Source organism: Neoarius graeffei, chromosome 4 (genome assembly GCF_027579695.1).
Source record: "Neoarius graeffei isolate fNeoGra1 chromosome 4, fNeoGra1.pri, whole genome shotgun sequence".
NCBI classification, from domain to species: domain Eukaryota; kingdom Metazoa; phylum Chordata; class Actinopteri; order Siluriformes; family Ariidae; genus Neoarius; species Neoarius graeffei.
The window spans coordinates 79,797,193-79,815,381 of NC_083572.1; the positions used below are offsets into that span (position 1 = coordinate 79,797,193).

Genomic DNA, 18,189 nt, shown 5'->3' on the forward strand with positions numbered 1-18,189 from the left:
TTTAGAGTCACCAGTTAACCTAACCTGCATGTCTTTGGACTGTGGGGGAAACCGGAGCACCCGGAGGAAACCCACGCAGACACGGGGAGAACATGCAAACTCCACACAGAAATGCCCTCGCCGGCCCCGGGGCTCGAACCCAGGACCTTCTTGCTGTGAGGCGACAGCGCTAACCACTACACCACCGTGCCGCCCACCCGGTATTTTGTGTGATAAAAAAATAAAATAAATAAAAAGACCTATCTATCTACCCTATTTTTTTCAAGATGTAATAGGAAACAAACAATTATTTTTTCTTGGCCTTATGCTCTGCAATAAAAAACAAACAAACATTGGTACAAAGCAAGCCCATTCACTTTTTTATGCTGATAAGAGAATTACAATGGTTTTTCATGTGACAAAAATGTGCGATTAAATTGCGATTAATCGCGGGTTAACTATGACAGTCGCGACATTAATCGTGATTAAATATTTTAATCGCTTGACAGTACTAATTTATATAGATATTGTAAAAATTGTGCCTAATAGTTATTTCAGTACATAAAATCAAAACCTGAATTTTGAATTTTTTTCCCTATGTTACACCATTGTGCATCTATAGCATGCTACTCATCCCATAGATATCTAAAACCTTGCTAACCAAGTGTGCTTTTGTGATGATTTGATCGAGTTTTTGGATATTAATGTGCCAATAGTGAAACTTGGGCCCCGGTCATACTACAGCTCGCTATAGGTTTGGGAATACTTGGCAATGAAAAATCGGTAGCATCACCACCAATCATGCAGTACACGGCGAATGTGCCCCAAGCTTCACGAGGTTTTTGTGTGTGTGTGTCTCCGCCTCGTGAGTGGCCAAAAACGTGAAAAATTTCAGTGCATGCATTGAAATTTGGTGGCGATGTTTTCGTTGGCTAACTAAGCAGCGAATACTCTCAGATAGGCTTGGGAATATTTCCTGAAGCTCAGAGAACCGTCTTCAAGCCTCTTGAGATGTATTTATCTCGAATCCATGTTCCCAGTGCTCGCAGGGGCGTCATCAACACAGCGTCATCAACACAGCGGCTTGTTATTAGATTGTAAGCCATTTTTAAAAGAAATTACTTACAACCTAATAACAAGAAATTAGGTCTAATTCAGATCTGACTATAATGACAGGCGTACTAACACCTTCTGCGCGCTTCGACAGCGCACTGATACGGAGCTCAGATATCAATGCGCTGCCGAAGCGCGCAGAAGGTGTTAGTACGCCTGTCATTATAGTGCGGACTTTCCATAGCATAGAAAATCGCTACATTTCAATTTGTGTAACTGAACTTGTTTCATATCACTGGTCATATAAACCTATGTAAACAGGAAAAACGCGGAAGAGTTTGGTCGCATCTAACTACAGCCCCAAAAAATACCATTGGCCATGCTGAGCCTAGCTACATTGCTAACAGGAGTGACAGTAGGGCTGGGCGATATGAGAAAAAATTATATCACGATATATTTTTTCAAAATTTTCGATAACGATATATATCACGATATAAATCAAATCACCATTTTTGTATTTTCTTTAATTTTCTGCTCAAAATATGAACATTACAAATTAGTAGTTCCTTCCTAATTAACAAAAATAGCTTAACAAGCCTTCAAGTTTCACAGAACCAAAACAAACTGGATGCACATTCTTTTGTTCTTTTTGTTCAAATGAATAAACTGAAACTGAAAAATAAAAACTATATACCATTGTTAATCATTTGTGCAAATTCTAGCAGCTTTCAAATAAACATAAAAGACATATTGACATGTAAACCTTATGCTGCAAGGAGAAAAAAAGTGCAATCCTGTACGTCAGTGTGTTTAAGGTTTTGTGTAACACTTTGTTGTATGTCCGATTTTAAATATCCAAAATACCTCCACACAACCAAAGATCTCTGGCCCTTCTTTTCAACGATGTCCTCCAGGGCAGTGCTCTGACTTTCCTGTTCAGAACTCCGGTCAGTCGGCTTCTCGCTCATTTTTATAATCACTTTGTTTCACGCGCTCCTGCAAACTTCACCACAGCCATGCTGTGCGTTGCTGCTACACGTGTGTGTTTGTGTGTGCACGCAACCTAACTTGATGTGGCTCTGTTCCAACTGATTGGTTACGTGCGGTACTGTTTAGTTATGATTGGCTATTCGCGTGTCTGTCAAAACTTCGGATGAAGTAATTTTATTGAAGGCGTAGGCTTATCGTAGGCATATTGTACATGTCTAATTTCTAATCGTAGAGATTTTATATCGTGAATAACATCGTAATTGTAAAATCGCCCAGCCCTAAGTGACAGCACGTCTGACTGCGTCTGACTGACTGGGAGGTCGCGCAAAGCTCGGAGAGGTACAGAGCAGCTCGTCTCAATTCAGATAAGAGCATATTTCATTATGGAAGTACGGTGGACTGTTCCTTTAAAGGACCTTAACATTGATGTCAACACCTGAGAACTACTTGCCCAAAGTCGATCAAAGTAGTGCAGCCTAATCCACACCGGTGCCCACAATGCTGAAAACAAAAGAACCACTGCTGCAGAGAACAAGCATACAGCCCGGCAAATGAGAGATAACAACTTCCCAGAGCACCACAGCCACCCACCTGTGTACAACATGTGGGAGAGCTTTCCGGGCCCGCATTGGACTTGTTGGCCATCTGCGGACCCACCAGCCCCGTCAGTGAATCCAGGAGTCTGTGGTCATCCTCGACAGCGAGGGACGAACAACAACATCTGACCTTATGGCAGTAATGTAGTTTTTCAATAAGTAGAATAGGTTTATAAGTGTAGAGATGGTGGGCATCTTTCAGTGGAATTGGAATGAAAACTTTTAAATGGGATTTTCTCGATATTCACTTTCCGGGCTCAGACATTTATATGCCATAACCTCTAAAACTTACTTTTCAGAACAGAAAATGTCAGATCGTGATTATGTGAAGAGTTTTTCCAGGCTGCCAAACTGATTTTCTTTGTACTCCTTATTGCTGTCCTGTATGAGTCGGAGGGAGGAGTTGCGTACTTGAGGAATTTCCCTTCCCCCTTGTTTAAAGACAGTACCTAACAGGCTGATAGACTGGCTCCACTCAACCCAGCCGAACTCCCGCAGCCGAGATAGGATTGCCCCAGGGCATGGCTGGAGATTTCAGCCGTCCGTCACTCCGCGTCACATGTTCCTGTGCCTCGACAGTGTGGGAATTGACCTCCAGCTTGAAACCCCAGCCACCTATCCATCAGCACCCGCTCTCTCCCTGCTAATGGGGATAAATGCACCCGTCTTTAGAGCACAGGTGTGTGGTACAGCCTGGGAGAGAGGCTTTTCGGGACGAAGCTGCTCGAGGAATGCGTCTGTGACCAAGACCTTGTTTAGATTACCACGTCCTTAGGCAGAGTTATTAGAAAGTGAAGGCGAGCCTAAGGGAAGAGACAGGCTGTTAAGGTCTGGTGATAGTGAAGGGTGAAGACCTCAAACATAAACATCCTCAAGCTGGGATTTTTTTTTTTTTTCCCCATGGTATATAGCTGTGATAACGAGCATAATTTATGAATTCCAACTGGCCTATAGGATGATATGGTACTCCCTCAGGCCTGAAGTGCACAGAGGTGGGGGAAAGAGGAAGTGTTCGTTATTTTGGCCGTTTCATGTAGGTCTTGGCTCGGTCATAGATTTATGGGACGCATGTCTTCATTTCCATTCAACTCCACATATTCAGGCTGGAAATTCTGCTTGCATTTTGTCACTTTTTCTGACCTTCACATTATGATTTAGTCAGTTCACATGCTTTATTTGTCCTCCTTGATGCTAAGGGAGGACAGTGTGTTGGTGATTGGTGTCATGTGTTGACATGGTTTGCTGCTTTGAGAAATGTTTTTGTGCTGGTGCGGTTTTCTCCTCCCAAAGACGTCCAAGCCCTGCAAAATCCATTAGTCTAAATGAGTGCATAAAAGATTTTTTTTTTTTTTTGTGGTCAAATGCAGAATTCATATGGACCCTGAATCATGGAATGCCATAAAATGTATTTTGGATGGAGAAAAGAATGGAGGTTATGAAGATCCACTTTGTTTGTGTTTATTTATTTATTTTTCTTGGTTCTCTCGTTTTCCCCCATGTGTATCAGTACTGGTTAACTCTTTTGTGTGTTTGCAGGTCTGGATGCTGAGCTGTACTATGTGAGGGACGATGTGGTGAATCATTATGCTCTCTCCTTCATACTGCCAGTACCCAGCGAGACCAACAGTCTGCACTTCACCTGGCACGCCAAGAGCAAGGTACGCCCTGTTCTTCACAACTTCCACCCCACACATGTCTTGTAACTGTTTATCAGCTTTAAAAAGATTTTGGTCAGTCATTTTTTTTTCCGTAAGCTTGAAAAAATTACCACTGCTTTGCTGTCTTTTGCACCTAGTAGGAATGCGTATAGTTATTAATGGTTAAATGGAGAGATCCACAATCCTAGTTGAAGACTTCACCAGTAAAGGTATTGGAAACAAGACTGGAATTTATTGTATCTTGTCATTTGGTAGGTATTTGCTCTTCTGACTTTCCTATTCTAGTATAAAAGGGTGTTAGAGCGGCGTGGTGGTGTAGTGGTTAGCACTGTCGCCTCACAGCAGGAAGGTTCTGGGTTTGAGCCCAGTGGCCGACGGGGGCCTTTCTGTGTGGAGTTTGTATGTTCTCTTCTTGTCTGCATGGGGGTGCTCCGGTTTCTCCCACAGTCCAAAGACATGCAGGTTAGGCTAATTAGTGGCTCCAAATTGTCCATAGGTGTGAATGTGTGTGAGTGGTTGAGATAATCCAGTAGAAGGCAACGGGAAACCACTACTGTAACGTTCCCTAGACACTTTCGCTGTGTTCACACTTATACCGGTACGATAGTGGTATAACTGTATCGATACAAAGTATACCGGTACAGTTTAGTGCATCTGTCCACACTAGTGAGAAATGTTTGCGGTTTTCTTTCACGGAAGTTGAAATGCGCGTGCGCGAAATGTTTCCGTGGTTACCGAGTAGCTTCCTTCTGAGAATATGGCGGATGAAACAACATGTGTTTGCTTTTTGTCGTCAATGTACAGTCTGTATTTCTGGTGGTCATTTATTCAGTCGAATCGTATAAAACGCGCGAGGCAGTTGAGAAAGAAACAAAGAAAACGAATCTCCCTTCCTCCCTCTTCCCTTCTCTTCCCTTCCCTTTCTCCCCCCCTTTCTTTGCTCCATGTAGCTCCACGGTCGTTTTGAGCCATTTTGACGTTTTATTTACAGCCGGAAAGCACGTGCGTATTGTATTGTATGAATAACCCGGAAGACGTAGGAATGGTTCATTGCGCATGCGCATTATATTTGTATCGATACAGCGCCGCTTCATCTGTCCACACTACAGCGAAGCGTGACAGTACTGATACTGTACCGGTACGAAACCCATACATTTGTGGGTTTCGTACCGATACAGTTACAGTGGTGCTTGAAAGTTTGTGAACCCTTTAGAATTTTCTATATTTCTGCATAAATATGACCTAAAACATCATCAGATTTTCACACAAGTCCTAAAAGTAGATAAAGAGAACCCAGTTAAACAAATGAGACAAAAATATTATACTTGGTCATTTATTTATTGAGGAAAATGATCCAATATTACATATCTGTGAGTGGCAAAAGTATGTGAACCTCTAGGATTAGCAGTTAATTTGAAGGTGAAATTAGAGTCAGGTGTTTTCAATCAATGGGATGACAATCAGGTGTGAGTGGGCACCCTGTTTTATTTAAAGAACAGGGATCTATCAAAGTCTGATCTTCACAACACATGTTTGTGGAAGTGTATCATGGCACGAACAAAGAAGATTTCTGAGGACCTCAGAAAAAGCATTGTTGATGCTCATCAGGCTGGAAAAGGTTACAAAACCATCTCTAAAGAGTTTGGACTCCACCAATCCACAGTCAGACAGATTGTGTACAAATGGAGGAAATTCAAGACCATTGTTACCCTCCCCAGGAGTGGTCGACCAACACCAGCACCACTGTATACCGCTACAGTACCGGTATAGTTGCTAGTGTGGACAGGTGTTGTAGTACGAAAGTAGTATCGTATCAGTACAAAATCCCTAGTGTGGACAGGGTATTTGATGGCTGAAGCCGTCAGAGCAGCCACGTCACTGTAGTGATATGCCAAAACGGATGGATGGATGGATGGATGGATGGATGGATGGAAAGGGTGTTAGACTTGTTCCACCTACTAGCATGTAAGTGTTATCAGGTTTCTGTCAGGTATTAGCAATCTGAGCTGATCTTTACTATAACATCCAGTAATTGTTGACTTTGAACAAGGCTACAGTCCTTTATTCTTATCAATGATTGAATTATTTCCTCTGTAAATTTTGTATTAGTTTGTAGGGATTTTAACATCTGCAGCATGTAACACTCAACTTTCTGTTGGATTTATAGTAGGTGCATGAACACACAGCTATGGGGGGAAAGTGTTGAAAATGTGCCAAGAAACTGTGAAATTCCATAACGACTGGATTGTACACATACACTGTAACTCAGCTGTAGGTCTGAAATCTGATATACAGCAGTGCAGATATTATGACTATTAGCCATGCAAATGTTACAACTGGCTTTGAATCTATATTAAAAATATGTTTAGCATGGCCCAGTTTAAATTACTGTGCCTTTGTGACTTGATTTATTTCATTAATCAAATGTATGGCATTTTATTCATGCAGTTAGTATGAAACGAAAGATGCTCTCTAAATCAGGTGCTTGTGGTGCCCATTATTTTTGGCTTCTTATTATTTATGGTAAATCTTAAGGATCTGGAAGGTCCGAGTTTGAAACTAGAACTGTAATTTCAGGGTGAGACTGAATGGAGCAGTTAAATTAGTATCTCAGTGAAAAGAAAAATCTGTAGGTTTATAATCAGTGAAATTAAATGACAACGTTTCCAGTGAAGGTCTGTCTGTAAATCATACAGAGTCCTGGGAATAAAAGTGGTTTCTAGCTGGCTGATGTAGGGGGAAATATAGGCATGTTACGAGTAAAATTAAGATGAACACCCAAGCAGTGTTGCACTAAAATCAGGTCCTCGGCCTGCTAATACTTAGATACTCCAGAGGACACTTAAATCACTAAGACTGAATTACAAGTAATCCTTGTTGTCTCCTACCAGGATTTAATTAATGCACAATATTCTGCAGTTATTCCACAAAATCGAGTTGTACATGAGCTGATAGCCGGCTCTAAGCCATGTACAACAAGATTGAGTGGAATAACTGTTTTATTCTACCCACAATCACTGGATTTTGAGAAACAGAGCATTTTTATTTCTTGCAAATTTGATCAATAAAAGGGCGGCGTAGTGGTTAGCGCTGTTGCCTCACAGCAAGAAGGTCCGGGTTTGAGCCCCGTGGCCGGCGAGGGCCTTTCTGTGCGGAGTTTGCATGTTCTCCCCGTGTCCGCGTGGGTTTCCTCCGGGTGCTCCGGTTTCCCCCACAGTCCAAAGACATGCAGGTTAGGTTAACTGGTGACTCTAAATTGACCGTAGGTGTGAATGTGAGTGTGAATAGTTGTCTGTGTCTATGTGTCAGCCCTGTGATGACCTGGCGACTTGTCCAGGGTGTACCCCGCCTTTCGCCCGTAGTCAGCTGGGATAGGCTCCAGCTTGCCTGCGACCCTGTAGAACAGGATAAAGCGGCTAGAGATAATGAGATGAGATGATCAATAAAAACTTTATACAAAACGTCCGACAAAATCATTTCCGTTCAGAATGTAAACAAACCGGCCAAATGACAGGAACAATTTGTGAAAAATGATAATAATTCATGAAAAATAATAAAAGATATGTTCTTACTGTCAAATACTTTTATTCCATATTTTGTTGCTTTTTTTTTGTTGTTGTATTTTTTTGTGGTTTTGTTTTCGAGTAGAGTTTTTATTTCATCCTCGGTTGGTTCAGCAACACGCTCTGCTATTTTGTTTTTCCCTACTCATGTTATATGAGCTAATATCCTAGTAGTAGAGTAGCCAATCAGAGCACACAATTCCTCATATCCAGTGAATGTAGATAGAATAATTAATGATAGTGAGCTTTCACCAGGTGGCACAGTGGTGTAGTGGTTAGCACTGTTGCCTCACAGCAAGAAGATTCTGGGTTCGAATCGCATGCCTTTCTGTGTGGAGTTTGCACGTTCTCACCGTGTCTGCATGGGTTTCCTCCGGGTGCTCCAGTTCACCCCCCCCACAGTCTAAAGACATGCAGATAAAATACCCAGCCACTGGGGCTGCACAAGACAGCGCATACTCAGTGCTGGTCCCAAGCCCGGATAGATTGGGGAGGGTTGCGTCAGGAAGGACATCCGGTGTAAAACCTATGCCAAATCACATGTGGAACAGATCCGCTGTGGCGACCCCTAATGGGAGCAGTCGAAAGAAGAAGATTTAATGATAGTGAGCTTTAAAAATGCATCATGCAATTGCACAAGTATTGAAATATTTGATTAATAGGTGACAGTTCCACTGGAGACATGACACTCCTAAACTTGGCCACCTGAATTGATGAACTGTAAATTTCATCCTCATGTAATCCATCCATCCATCCATCCATCCATCCATTATCTGTAGGCTGTGCAGATGCAGAGTCGCAGGCAAGCTGGAGCCTATCCCAGCTGACTACGGGCGAAAGGTGGGGTACACCCTGGACAAGTCACCAGGTCATCACAGGGCTGACACATATGCCGCTTTTCCACTACAAACGCGGCTGAGTCGGGCTGAGCCGTGCCGTGCTGAGTCGAGCTGAGTGGGGCTGTTGGGGTTGCATTTCGACTACAACCGCGCTGAACCGTGCTGGCTGGAAGTGGGTGGACACATTGGGTGGAGTTAGCGAAAGTGGGTGGACGTCACGTGATGTCGTTAAGCAGCACAAACAGTGACATCAGTGAGCTTTTAAGCGGTAGTCTCACGACCCGGATAGTAAACAATAAACATGGAGGACATGGAGTCGTTAGTGTTGCTGGTCTTGGTGCTGTGGCTTGTTGTCACCGACAACGCGGACAGATACTGGCAAGAGCGTATAGATGAGGCGAGGCGCATAAGGCTTCAGAAATTCTCGTAATTCTTCTTCTTCCGGGTTTGCGGTGTTTACAGATCCCAGCGCGCTCGCGGGGCGTGTGTGGGCATGTGAGGACACTCCTCCTCACCAATCAGTGCACAGGGGAGTGTCTGCTCACGCCCCCAACCTCACTCGGCTCGCTTTGGCTCGCTTCAGCCCCACTCCAAAACCGTGCGAGTTTTAGGGGCTAAGCAGGGCTGAAGCGAGCTGAGTCGTGCTGGTTTTTGGTAGTCAAAACGCGAGCCGTGTCGGGCTGAAGTGAGCTGAAGCGAGCTGAAGTGAGCTGAAAAAGGGTAGTGGAAAAGGGCCAATAGACACAGACAACCATTCACACTCACATTCACACCTACGGTCAATTTAGGCTACATCCACACGACAACGGCAACGAGATTTTTTTTTTAGCGGTTAAAAAAAATATCGCGTCCACATGGGCAGCGGATCAGTAAAATATCAGGTACATATGGCAACGCAACGCTTGCTGAAAACGATGCAATACACATGCCACACCTCTACGTGCGCTGTAAGATGGTCCCATCGGAGACACCAGAACAATAGAAGTAGGACGCATGCGCATAAACCCCTTCTTCTACCCGGCGTGAATGAGTGAGTCCTGCTTGTTGTAGTCATGTGGTTGTGACGTCATCGTAAACAAATCCGTTCTACTCATCCAGACAACTTCTCAACGGTGCCGTTGCCAGATTTTTCCACTCTGGAAACCGTTCTCAAAAAATATCGTTTTGGGGCACCCAAAACGCCGGTGCCGTGTGGATGCCAGGCCGAAACGATAAAACATTTTATCGAATTCACCTGAATCCGTTGCCGTGTGGACAGGGCCTTAGGGCCTCTGCATGCTCTTGCGACAAGGCTTTCGCAGATAGCTTTTCGCAGACAGTTATAATTTATCGTTGAGCGGGGAGTAATAGGCGTGCGCGATGTTATTCACCGCCACAACGCAAGGGGGCGCGAAATCGCGAAATCACTAGGAGTAGTTGGTGGGTGTGGTTAGTGGAGTGTTTATCCTCCGGTTACTTATAATGACTAGAACTGGAGTCGTATAGATGTACGTACTTCCTCACTTCCTCAATCAACCGCTCTTCGTGCTGCTCCATCTTCGCTCGTGTTTTAAAAATGGCGGTAGTGAAAACCAACCAAACCGGGAAAGTAGGGAAGCGGAAGTGCGTGTACAGCGGATGTAGAGTGGACCAATCGGAGCCCTCTTGTCTGCGAGGCTTCTGCGGTGGTCACAATTTTTGGGAGGTGCGCGCAGAGCGTCTGCGAAGGGGGGGGCTACGCAGACGCCATCTGCGAGGACTGGGTTGTCAGCATAAATTGGCCTTTAGAGCCACCAATTAGCCTAACCTGCATGTCTTTGGACTGTGGGGGAAACTGGAGCACCCGGAGGAAACCCATGCGGACACGGGGAGAACATGCAAACTCCACACAGAAAGGCCCCGTTGGCTGCTGGGCTCGAACCCAGGACCTTCTTGCTGTGAGGTGACAGTGTTAACCACTACACCACCATGCCGCCCACAACTATTAAAAATTCACGTAAAATCATGGCTGTTGATGACAGCATTTTTCATAGTTGAATATCCACAGTGATTGGCTGATTGGTCTTAAACCTTTTGCACAATATATTATAATAATATAAAAAAGAAAATGAAGAAGCATTTTGTTGATTTGATACCACACACAAACAAAAATCTACACCGACATAAATGTTTTCTGTTCGATGTTTATAGACAGCAAAATCCTGGCTGCACTATGATTTGGTCTGCCGCATAACTGTCAATCATTATTCTGATTCAACGTGAAATACAAAACCTGTCATGGGCTGACAGTTTAGAAACCACATCAGCTAATCACTGCAGATATTCATTCATGAAACATTCCGTCATCCATAGCAACAGGGTGAACCCGGCCCCTCCTCTTCACTTAGGAATTCCTAGATAAAAGTTCCTCTTAGCAATTATGTGAATAGGTTTAGGACCATTTCGTGCCACTTAGAAGAACTCTTACTGTAAAGATAAGATTCTTTGTGAATATGGTTCTGTGGTTGTTAGAGAACTTGGGTTTTAAAAAATGTGTGGTCCTTGTTTCCTGGCTTCCCTCATCTCCATACTGCCATCTGGTGATTTTTAAATCGAGACAGACTTGAAAGTAAACGACAGAAACACACATGCATTGTCTTTGAATACGAATCCAGCTCTGGTGTGTTTTTTCTGTACTTGGACCTCTTCCTCTTTGCTGTGTGTAGGTGGACTACAGGTTGGGTTTCCAGGTGGAGAACCCTGCAGCTATGGACCAGCCTCATAGCAACATTTCAGCCCATGGGGAGGTTCCACTCACACGCTCGGGTATCTTAAACACACACATACGCAGACACTTGTGGAGTTCTGGGGGTCTCTTGAATTGAGCGTGTTCAATACTGTCCTCAGTAAATGTAACACGAGTAACCCGACAAATAACGTCTGCTTGAACCTTGTGTGTTCTGTTGGTGTTTGTGTCTGTGGTGGTGTTGATTGAGGAAAGCCCTGTATCTGTAATAAATGAAGAGAATATTGTTGTTCATGAAATAAAATCTCTAATCATGGAGTCTATGAAGTTTATTGTAGTTAACCTTGTCCCTTGCAACGTTTGAGAACCTCTGTTCCAGAACACCTTCGGTTGTCATATACCCCTTTTCCACCAAATCAGTTCCAGGGCTGGTTCGGGGCCAGTGCTGGTGCTGGTTCACAACTCATTCAACTCGCGAGCCAGCTGAGAACCAGTTTGCTTTTCCATCGCTCGCGGTGCCACGTCATTACGTCGCTGTATACGTCAGTTACGTCGCTACGTTTGCTTAAACCTTGGCGCGAATATCGAAGCAAAAACAACACGGAAGAAGCAGCAGCAGCAACAACAATAATAATAATAATAATGGATGACTTCGCGTTTGTACAGCTGCAGCTTCTCGTCGCTTAAAAATGGCGACCTTTCGCGGTCTTATTGTTGTTGGTCTTAACAACTCCGCCCCCCCCCACTGACGTAAGCGGTTCTTTCCTCTGGCCCAGCAGAGAGTTGGTGCTAGCCTGGAACTGTTTTTTCTGGCCCCAGAGCCAGTTCTTTGTCAGTGGAAACAGAAAACCCGGTTCCAAACTAAGCACTGGCCCCGAACCAGCCCTGGAACTGCTCTGGTGGAAAAGGGGCAATAAGTTAGTATGCAGTTGGTATCTATTCATGCACGTGATTTTTATCAGCCAGCCACCGCGTCTGTTTAATCTGATTTTTGTATTTGCTTCCCGCGCATAGTTTTCAGAGTGGACCTCTTCTGTTCTGGGAAAGTGGACGGTGAGGCCATTCTGACAATGCAGCTGAATCTGACGATCCACGCCAACAACTTTACAGTACTCAACTTCAAGCGCAGGAAAATGTGCTACAGAAGTAAGACCTCTAACAATTTTAGCGCTCGCATTTGTGACTGCGTGCATTCCACACAAACACGTGCTTTTTTTTTTTGTGTCTATTGTCAGAACCCAGCCCTTCATCTCATTCTGTAATACGAGCTGTAATAAGAGTAGAAGTTGGCATGACTTTCTTTCTGCATGACTGAAGCTGTCACAGTGAAGAGAATGATTCAAGCTTGCAGTCATGTGTATCCCTAATGGAAATACCTGATAAATCAGAATCAGAAAAACATTACTGCCTGTCATGACAGAAAATCATCTTCGGCATGGGTCAACAACATACAAAAAACAACAACCAGACAATTAACATACAAAGGATATGTTCATAAAAACAGAATAAAAGTAGTTAGTACAATGAATGAATGAATGAATCAACCAAATCAGTCAGGGGAACAAGAGAGTAAAATGATAATACTGATGATACAATTTATGTGCTGATATTTACGCACAATTTAACACACACACACCTCCTCCCTCCTCGTTCTCTCTGTAGTAGAAATTCTGTCAATAGAGATCTTGCAGTCACGTGACCGGAAAGTACACAGCCGCCATCTTGTCGGTAAAAAACACCGCTGAATACTGCTGCACTCGTGTACAGAATGGATCAATTTCAACCGACGGACTACACGGCTCATTTTTCTAATGAACAGATAACTAGATATATGTCTAAAATAAACGATCTACAGATTAGTGACCCTTATGGCTTACCGGACGTAGTTTTCACGACCGTGTCAGTGGATGTTGAACTGCCAGAGGTGGAATACCCAGACGTGTATAATTACCTCATTAACTTTCCCTCGCTGTTCAGTGGTGAAGCACTGCGTGCTTATAAATCTCTGCACAGTTATCTTTACAGAAATTCAGGATTTGTCAGCGACTCAGATGTGGCATCTTGTAAACAAGAAAATAACAATCCTCATTGGACGGGTCAACACTTAAGTATTGAGTACTAATACTATTTATATCAGTATCTAGTATAGCACTGACCAGCCGATTATAGAAGAGAATAAGGTAATTCCAGCTGTAATTCCAAATCGTCCGTCTTGTTTACCATGGATCTGGCGTTGGAGAGGTAGAGGCTTAGCAGTGGAGATTTGAGTGGCTGTTTTCTGAGCTTAGTCAACAGGCCGGCTCTGCCTGCAGCCTCGCTTTTGCTTCCGCTCCCGACGCCGCCTCCTTTGCTTTGCTTCCGATAACAATCCATGGAGACCCCGCTGGTCTCGCTATCTCGTCTGGAATGTTGTGCATGCGATGGAAATCGCTACAAACCGTCATTTTCTGCTGGAAACCAATGTCCAGTAAGTCCATACGGTTGTAGTGGATATTGAAGTCTGATACAGACGAACAACACGCAAAAATACACACAAAAAACATAAAAAACGTGCACAGGTAGGGAGAGCTTGTAGCCGCAGCCGTTGTAGTAGAATTGTATATAGTAGGGTTTTCCAGAAGAAAAGGTAGAAATAGAAGGCGGAAGTATGGCGTTTGACCGACAAGATGGCGTCTGTCACAATCTGGATCGGCTGTGACGTCACATGCAAGTGCTCCATTGCTGGGTTTTACATGACATCACGTCCGCCTCATTAGTTATTCAAAACTTTAGCTGGTGGTCTACCAAAGCTCAGCTGACAAAGCGTTTGTATGGAGAAAGCGCATTGCTCGCATGAAAAATGCCTTACGCTTGCGTTGTTTTAGGTTGTTCGAATCGATCAAACCGTGAAACTGATAAAAGTTTCTTCAGGGTTCCCCGTGAACTGATAAAAAAGGGTGAACGAACACAGGATTTCACAAAAAGACGTGGAGAAAGGTGGCTTTTGAACCGCTCGCTGAAATCGAAGGGAGCCGAGTCGAAGCATGCTCGAGTTTGCAGTGATCACTTGGTGAAAGGTTTGTATCTCCTTCTCAGCTATGGCATTAGTGCTTTCCAAATACTTTTCTTGCTACGAGTCGTTATTTTACGGTACTTTTTTTAGTCACAAAGCGCTAAAGTCCCCAGCTTTTTCTTTGTTTACTCCTCACAAAAGCATGAAGATCACGACAAAATTCTTCCCCGGCCATTACACTTACAATGTACCTGTTAGGGGAGGTGGAGGTGTGGTGAGATAAGGATCCACAAGCAGAACACAGACAGTAATCCAATAAAAATAAAGGTGATTTAATCCAGGGAAGAAGGGCGTGGCAAAAAGGTGAACGGGACAAAAACAAATGGCAAAATAGTCCAGGTAAAAAGAGACAAAAAAAAAATTGACAAAAACACAAGGCAGACAAGGACAAAAACACTAGAGCAAAAAACCGTAAACAAGAAGAAAACACTAAGTGCAAAAACCAAAAACTAGAAAAATAGCTTGAGCAAAAAAACCATGAAATGTAATAAAGGCACAGAAACAGCTGGAATAGCAAAATGAGACATTCTGGCAAAATCAGGGTCTGAGAAAGGCCTTTATATAGAGGATGTGCAGTCACGTGACCCATCTGTGGTTACTCTGCCATATTGGACGGCTTCAGGATTGTTTACCTTGCGCGAGTGTAATGGATCCAGGGAGTAATCCCCAAGAAAATTCGGAAAATACCCCATTTACATCGCGCGATAACTTGTCTAAGTTTGTTCAGCATCTTGAAGGTGACGTGAGGCAGCGTTACGTGGAAAGGTGTTCCAGGTTGGGGATTGCAGATCCGTACAACTTGCCGCAATCCTTGTTCAGGGAAATTCGGAGCTGCGGTGCCGGCGATTTGCCCGATCTGGCCTACCACGACATTTACAATTTTCTCGTTAATCGTGAATCGTGTTACACTGGCAAAGCCCTCAAAGCTTACAAGAGCCTGGAAGCTTATAAATATTTTGTTACGGGATGGGTATCCCAACTATACCTCTGGAAGGTTCCGAAGAAGAATGTCTACTTGATAACCTCACAGGTAAGTGGCATTAAGACGTTTATCATAAAGAGACTATGCAGGACGTTTTATCGTAAGAATGTTAGAAATCTAAACTCAGTTCCAGATAAGTATGAGAAGAAAACAGTAAATCAGAAAGCTGCGCACATTTGCGCAGCTTCCGCGAAAACGTGCGCAGCTTTCTGATTTACTGTTTTCTTCTCATACTTATACTTCCGATGTTTCATGGACTGTAACGGAATTTGCTTATTTAGTAATTTTAATACAGAATTTACTTTGATGAAATTATTCAGACACTCCAACGCCCCCCCTAAAAAAAAAATCGGATCTGCACGATTCAGACGTGAAAAAGGCGGCATCCGCCGTTTGCATCCCTGTTTAAACTCATAGGTTAACCGACTTTAACCGGCTAATGAGGCTCGGTGGCCAGTCAAGATTTTTTTTAGTTTTCGCCATCCCTACTATGGATTGGCCTTTCAAAGGCATATATGAGCCAAAAAGATAAAACATTGTCATAGACTAGGCCAGGGTAGTAGGGCTAGGCATAGCCATTTTAAACGTTAGAGATCAAGCGGACTGACGGCCCCAAACACTGTACTGTCTAGTTTCTAAGTATGCAGTTATCATTCAATCCGAAAATCAACTTAACAGATGTACTAGGAGTATTGAATTAGAAGATTACACCTACCTGATATGAAGTGTTCACTACAAATTTGGCTGGTAGAACTGGGGTACCAGTTTTCTCTTCGCACAGCGGACACCCATTTTGCGCGTCTCTCCTCGTCTGCAGGGAATCTATAAAATGACAGGCCCTCCTTTTGGCCCTGTCTATTGATACAACCAAATGCTGAACAAGATATAACCATTCTCGAAAGATCTACTCCCACACACTTGATAATTAGAACAGGTTCGTCTAAGTTCTATGCGCGGCCATGCCGTCCAAGATGGCAGATAAACAAATGTTACATGACCTCGTGACGTCACGTGCACAGCAGGGGTGAAAACCAAGGTGAGCTGGAATTCCCGTCCCGGATCTGGATCGGCGCTGGCGTGGGAGATCCGTAATCTGCGGAGTGGATGTCTGGGGCAGAGCATGAGAGCACCGTGATCACTTCTCCGTCTTGTTTAACTCAGATCCAGGTCTTTAAAGGGGTTTCTGATGATCTTTGTGAATGATTTACCTGAGAGATAAGAGCCAACACAAGTGAGAATCAAGCGAACGCTTGTTTGTTTCCACTTCAACTTGCAGCGCTTCATTGTAAAGATGTGAATGAAAAGCTTAAAAAAAATACTTACACGGGAAAAAACAATACAGGATTCATTCGGCAGCGACTTGATAGCGAGGTCCTTCACCCAGCCACATACACAAAAGTTTATAAGCCTCCATACTCTTCCACACTTTCATCTGTTTTGCGGTGTAGAAGGACGTCTGCAACACCAGATAGTTCGAGATGTCGGGGAACTCGACTGAAGGGGAGTTTTCGAGATCGTATGACAAATCCTTCTTTCCCAGACTGTAGGGGTCGATTCCATTGCACATAGCAATCTTCTGAATAGATCTAAAGTGAGCAGCGGCTTCTAGATTACGAGCGTACTCTGATTAGTTATCACTAGTTGTTTGCACTACGGCAGCCGTTTAGACCAGCCTTTCTCAACCAGGGTGCCGTGGTACCCTGGGGTGCCGTCTGGCTTCGTTAGGGGTGCCGTCAAAAAATTGTATATTCTAACATTGAAATAAATAAAATGAATTAAAATTCCAAAAAACAATAGTTACGCTAATGCAGATCATCACCGCCTCATGCATCATCAAAATTTGTCTCACAGCCCCCTTTCCCATGTCACAACGTCACTGCTGGGGTCAGCGTGACTGCGTATATTTTATATGGGGGTGCCTTGAGAATTTGCATACTTCTGAAGGGTGCCGTGACTGAAAAAAGGTTGAGAAACACTGGTTTAGACCACCAGCTATTTCACTTCCTGTAAAACCACTAAGAAAAGTCACGTGACTGAAACCCAGCAATTCTGTATTTGCTGCTTTCAGTGTTGGTTTTTCTTTGTGTTGAAGAAAAAGACAAATGTAACACACTTTTCTTGAGTGAAAAGCTTAGCTCAAAATTTGTCCCCACCAGTTCTTTTGACTGTTATTTTTTAGACAAGTGCCTTGTACCCCAACATGTATTTTTTTTGTGGTCTTTTAAAGGTCCCATGGCATGGTGGTTTGTTGATGCTTTAAACGGGCTCGTGGAGGTTTCCGGATGTTATAGCCGCAGCCTTTCTCGAAATGAACCCTCGGCACGTAAATATAGCCTCCTGGGAGAAAGCCCCATTTCCGCGCTTTTCCCAGTTTTGCTAATGAGAAGCAGGAGGCGGGGAAGGGGCTTGACCAAGCTGCGCACACACATACTCACTGCTATCAGCGCCTGTAGCCACGCTGCTAAGACAAAACCCCGTTCTCCCTCAGACTCCTTTCGTAAACTCAACGTGACACAGAGAACAGAGAGTGAGAGTGTTCGGAGTGGTAGTTTACGAACGTATAATACCCTAGGCTTGAACCAAACCAAACTCCATAACCAAAGAGGATAGAAACAGCAACTACAGCAACATATCGCTTATCCAACAGAAGACATGCATTGTGGAGCAATAGTCAAACATAAGCTCATAAGTTACAGTCAATTTCCAGACTAAACTCAGTTTAACAGAGCATGCTGCATGCTCTTTAGTTTTGTAGTGCAGATTACCTGACTAA

General features: G+C 43.7%; 1 protein-coding gene across 4 annotated transcripts in view; it reads left to right on the forward strand.

The window, feature by feature from the left end:
• Nucleotides 1-18,189, forward strand: part of ryk (receptor like tyrosine kinase) — a 207,761-nt gene that overhangs the window by 112,373 nt on the left and 77,199 nt on the right. For 3 of the 4 annotated variants that reach the window (XM_060919793.1, XM_060919791.1, XM_060919790.1), the window contains exons 2-4: nt 4,155-4,276; nt 11,363-11,462; nt 12,397-12,528. In XM_060919793.1, coding sequence (XP_060775776.1) covers nt 4,155-4,276; nt 11,363-11,462; nt 12,397-12,528 — 354 coding nt within the window. Of the gene's footprint in view, nt 1-3,985; nt 4,051-4,154; nt 4,277-11,362; nt 11,463-12,396; nt 12,529-18,189 lie in introns of those variants that run through there. The other variant, XM_060919794.1, reaches the window with a different exon arrangement.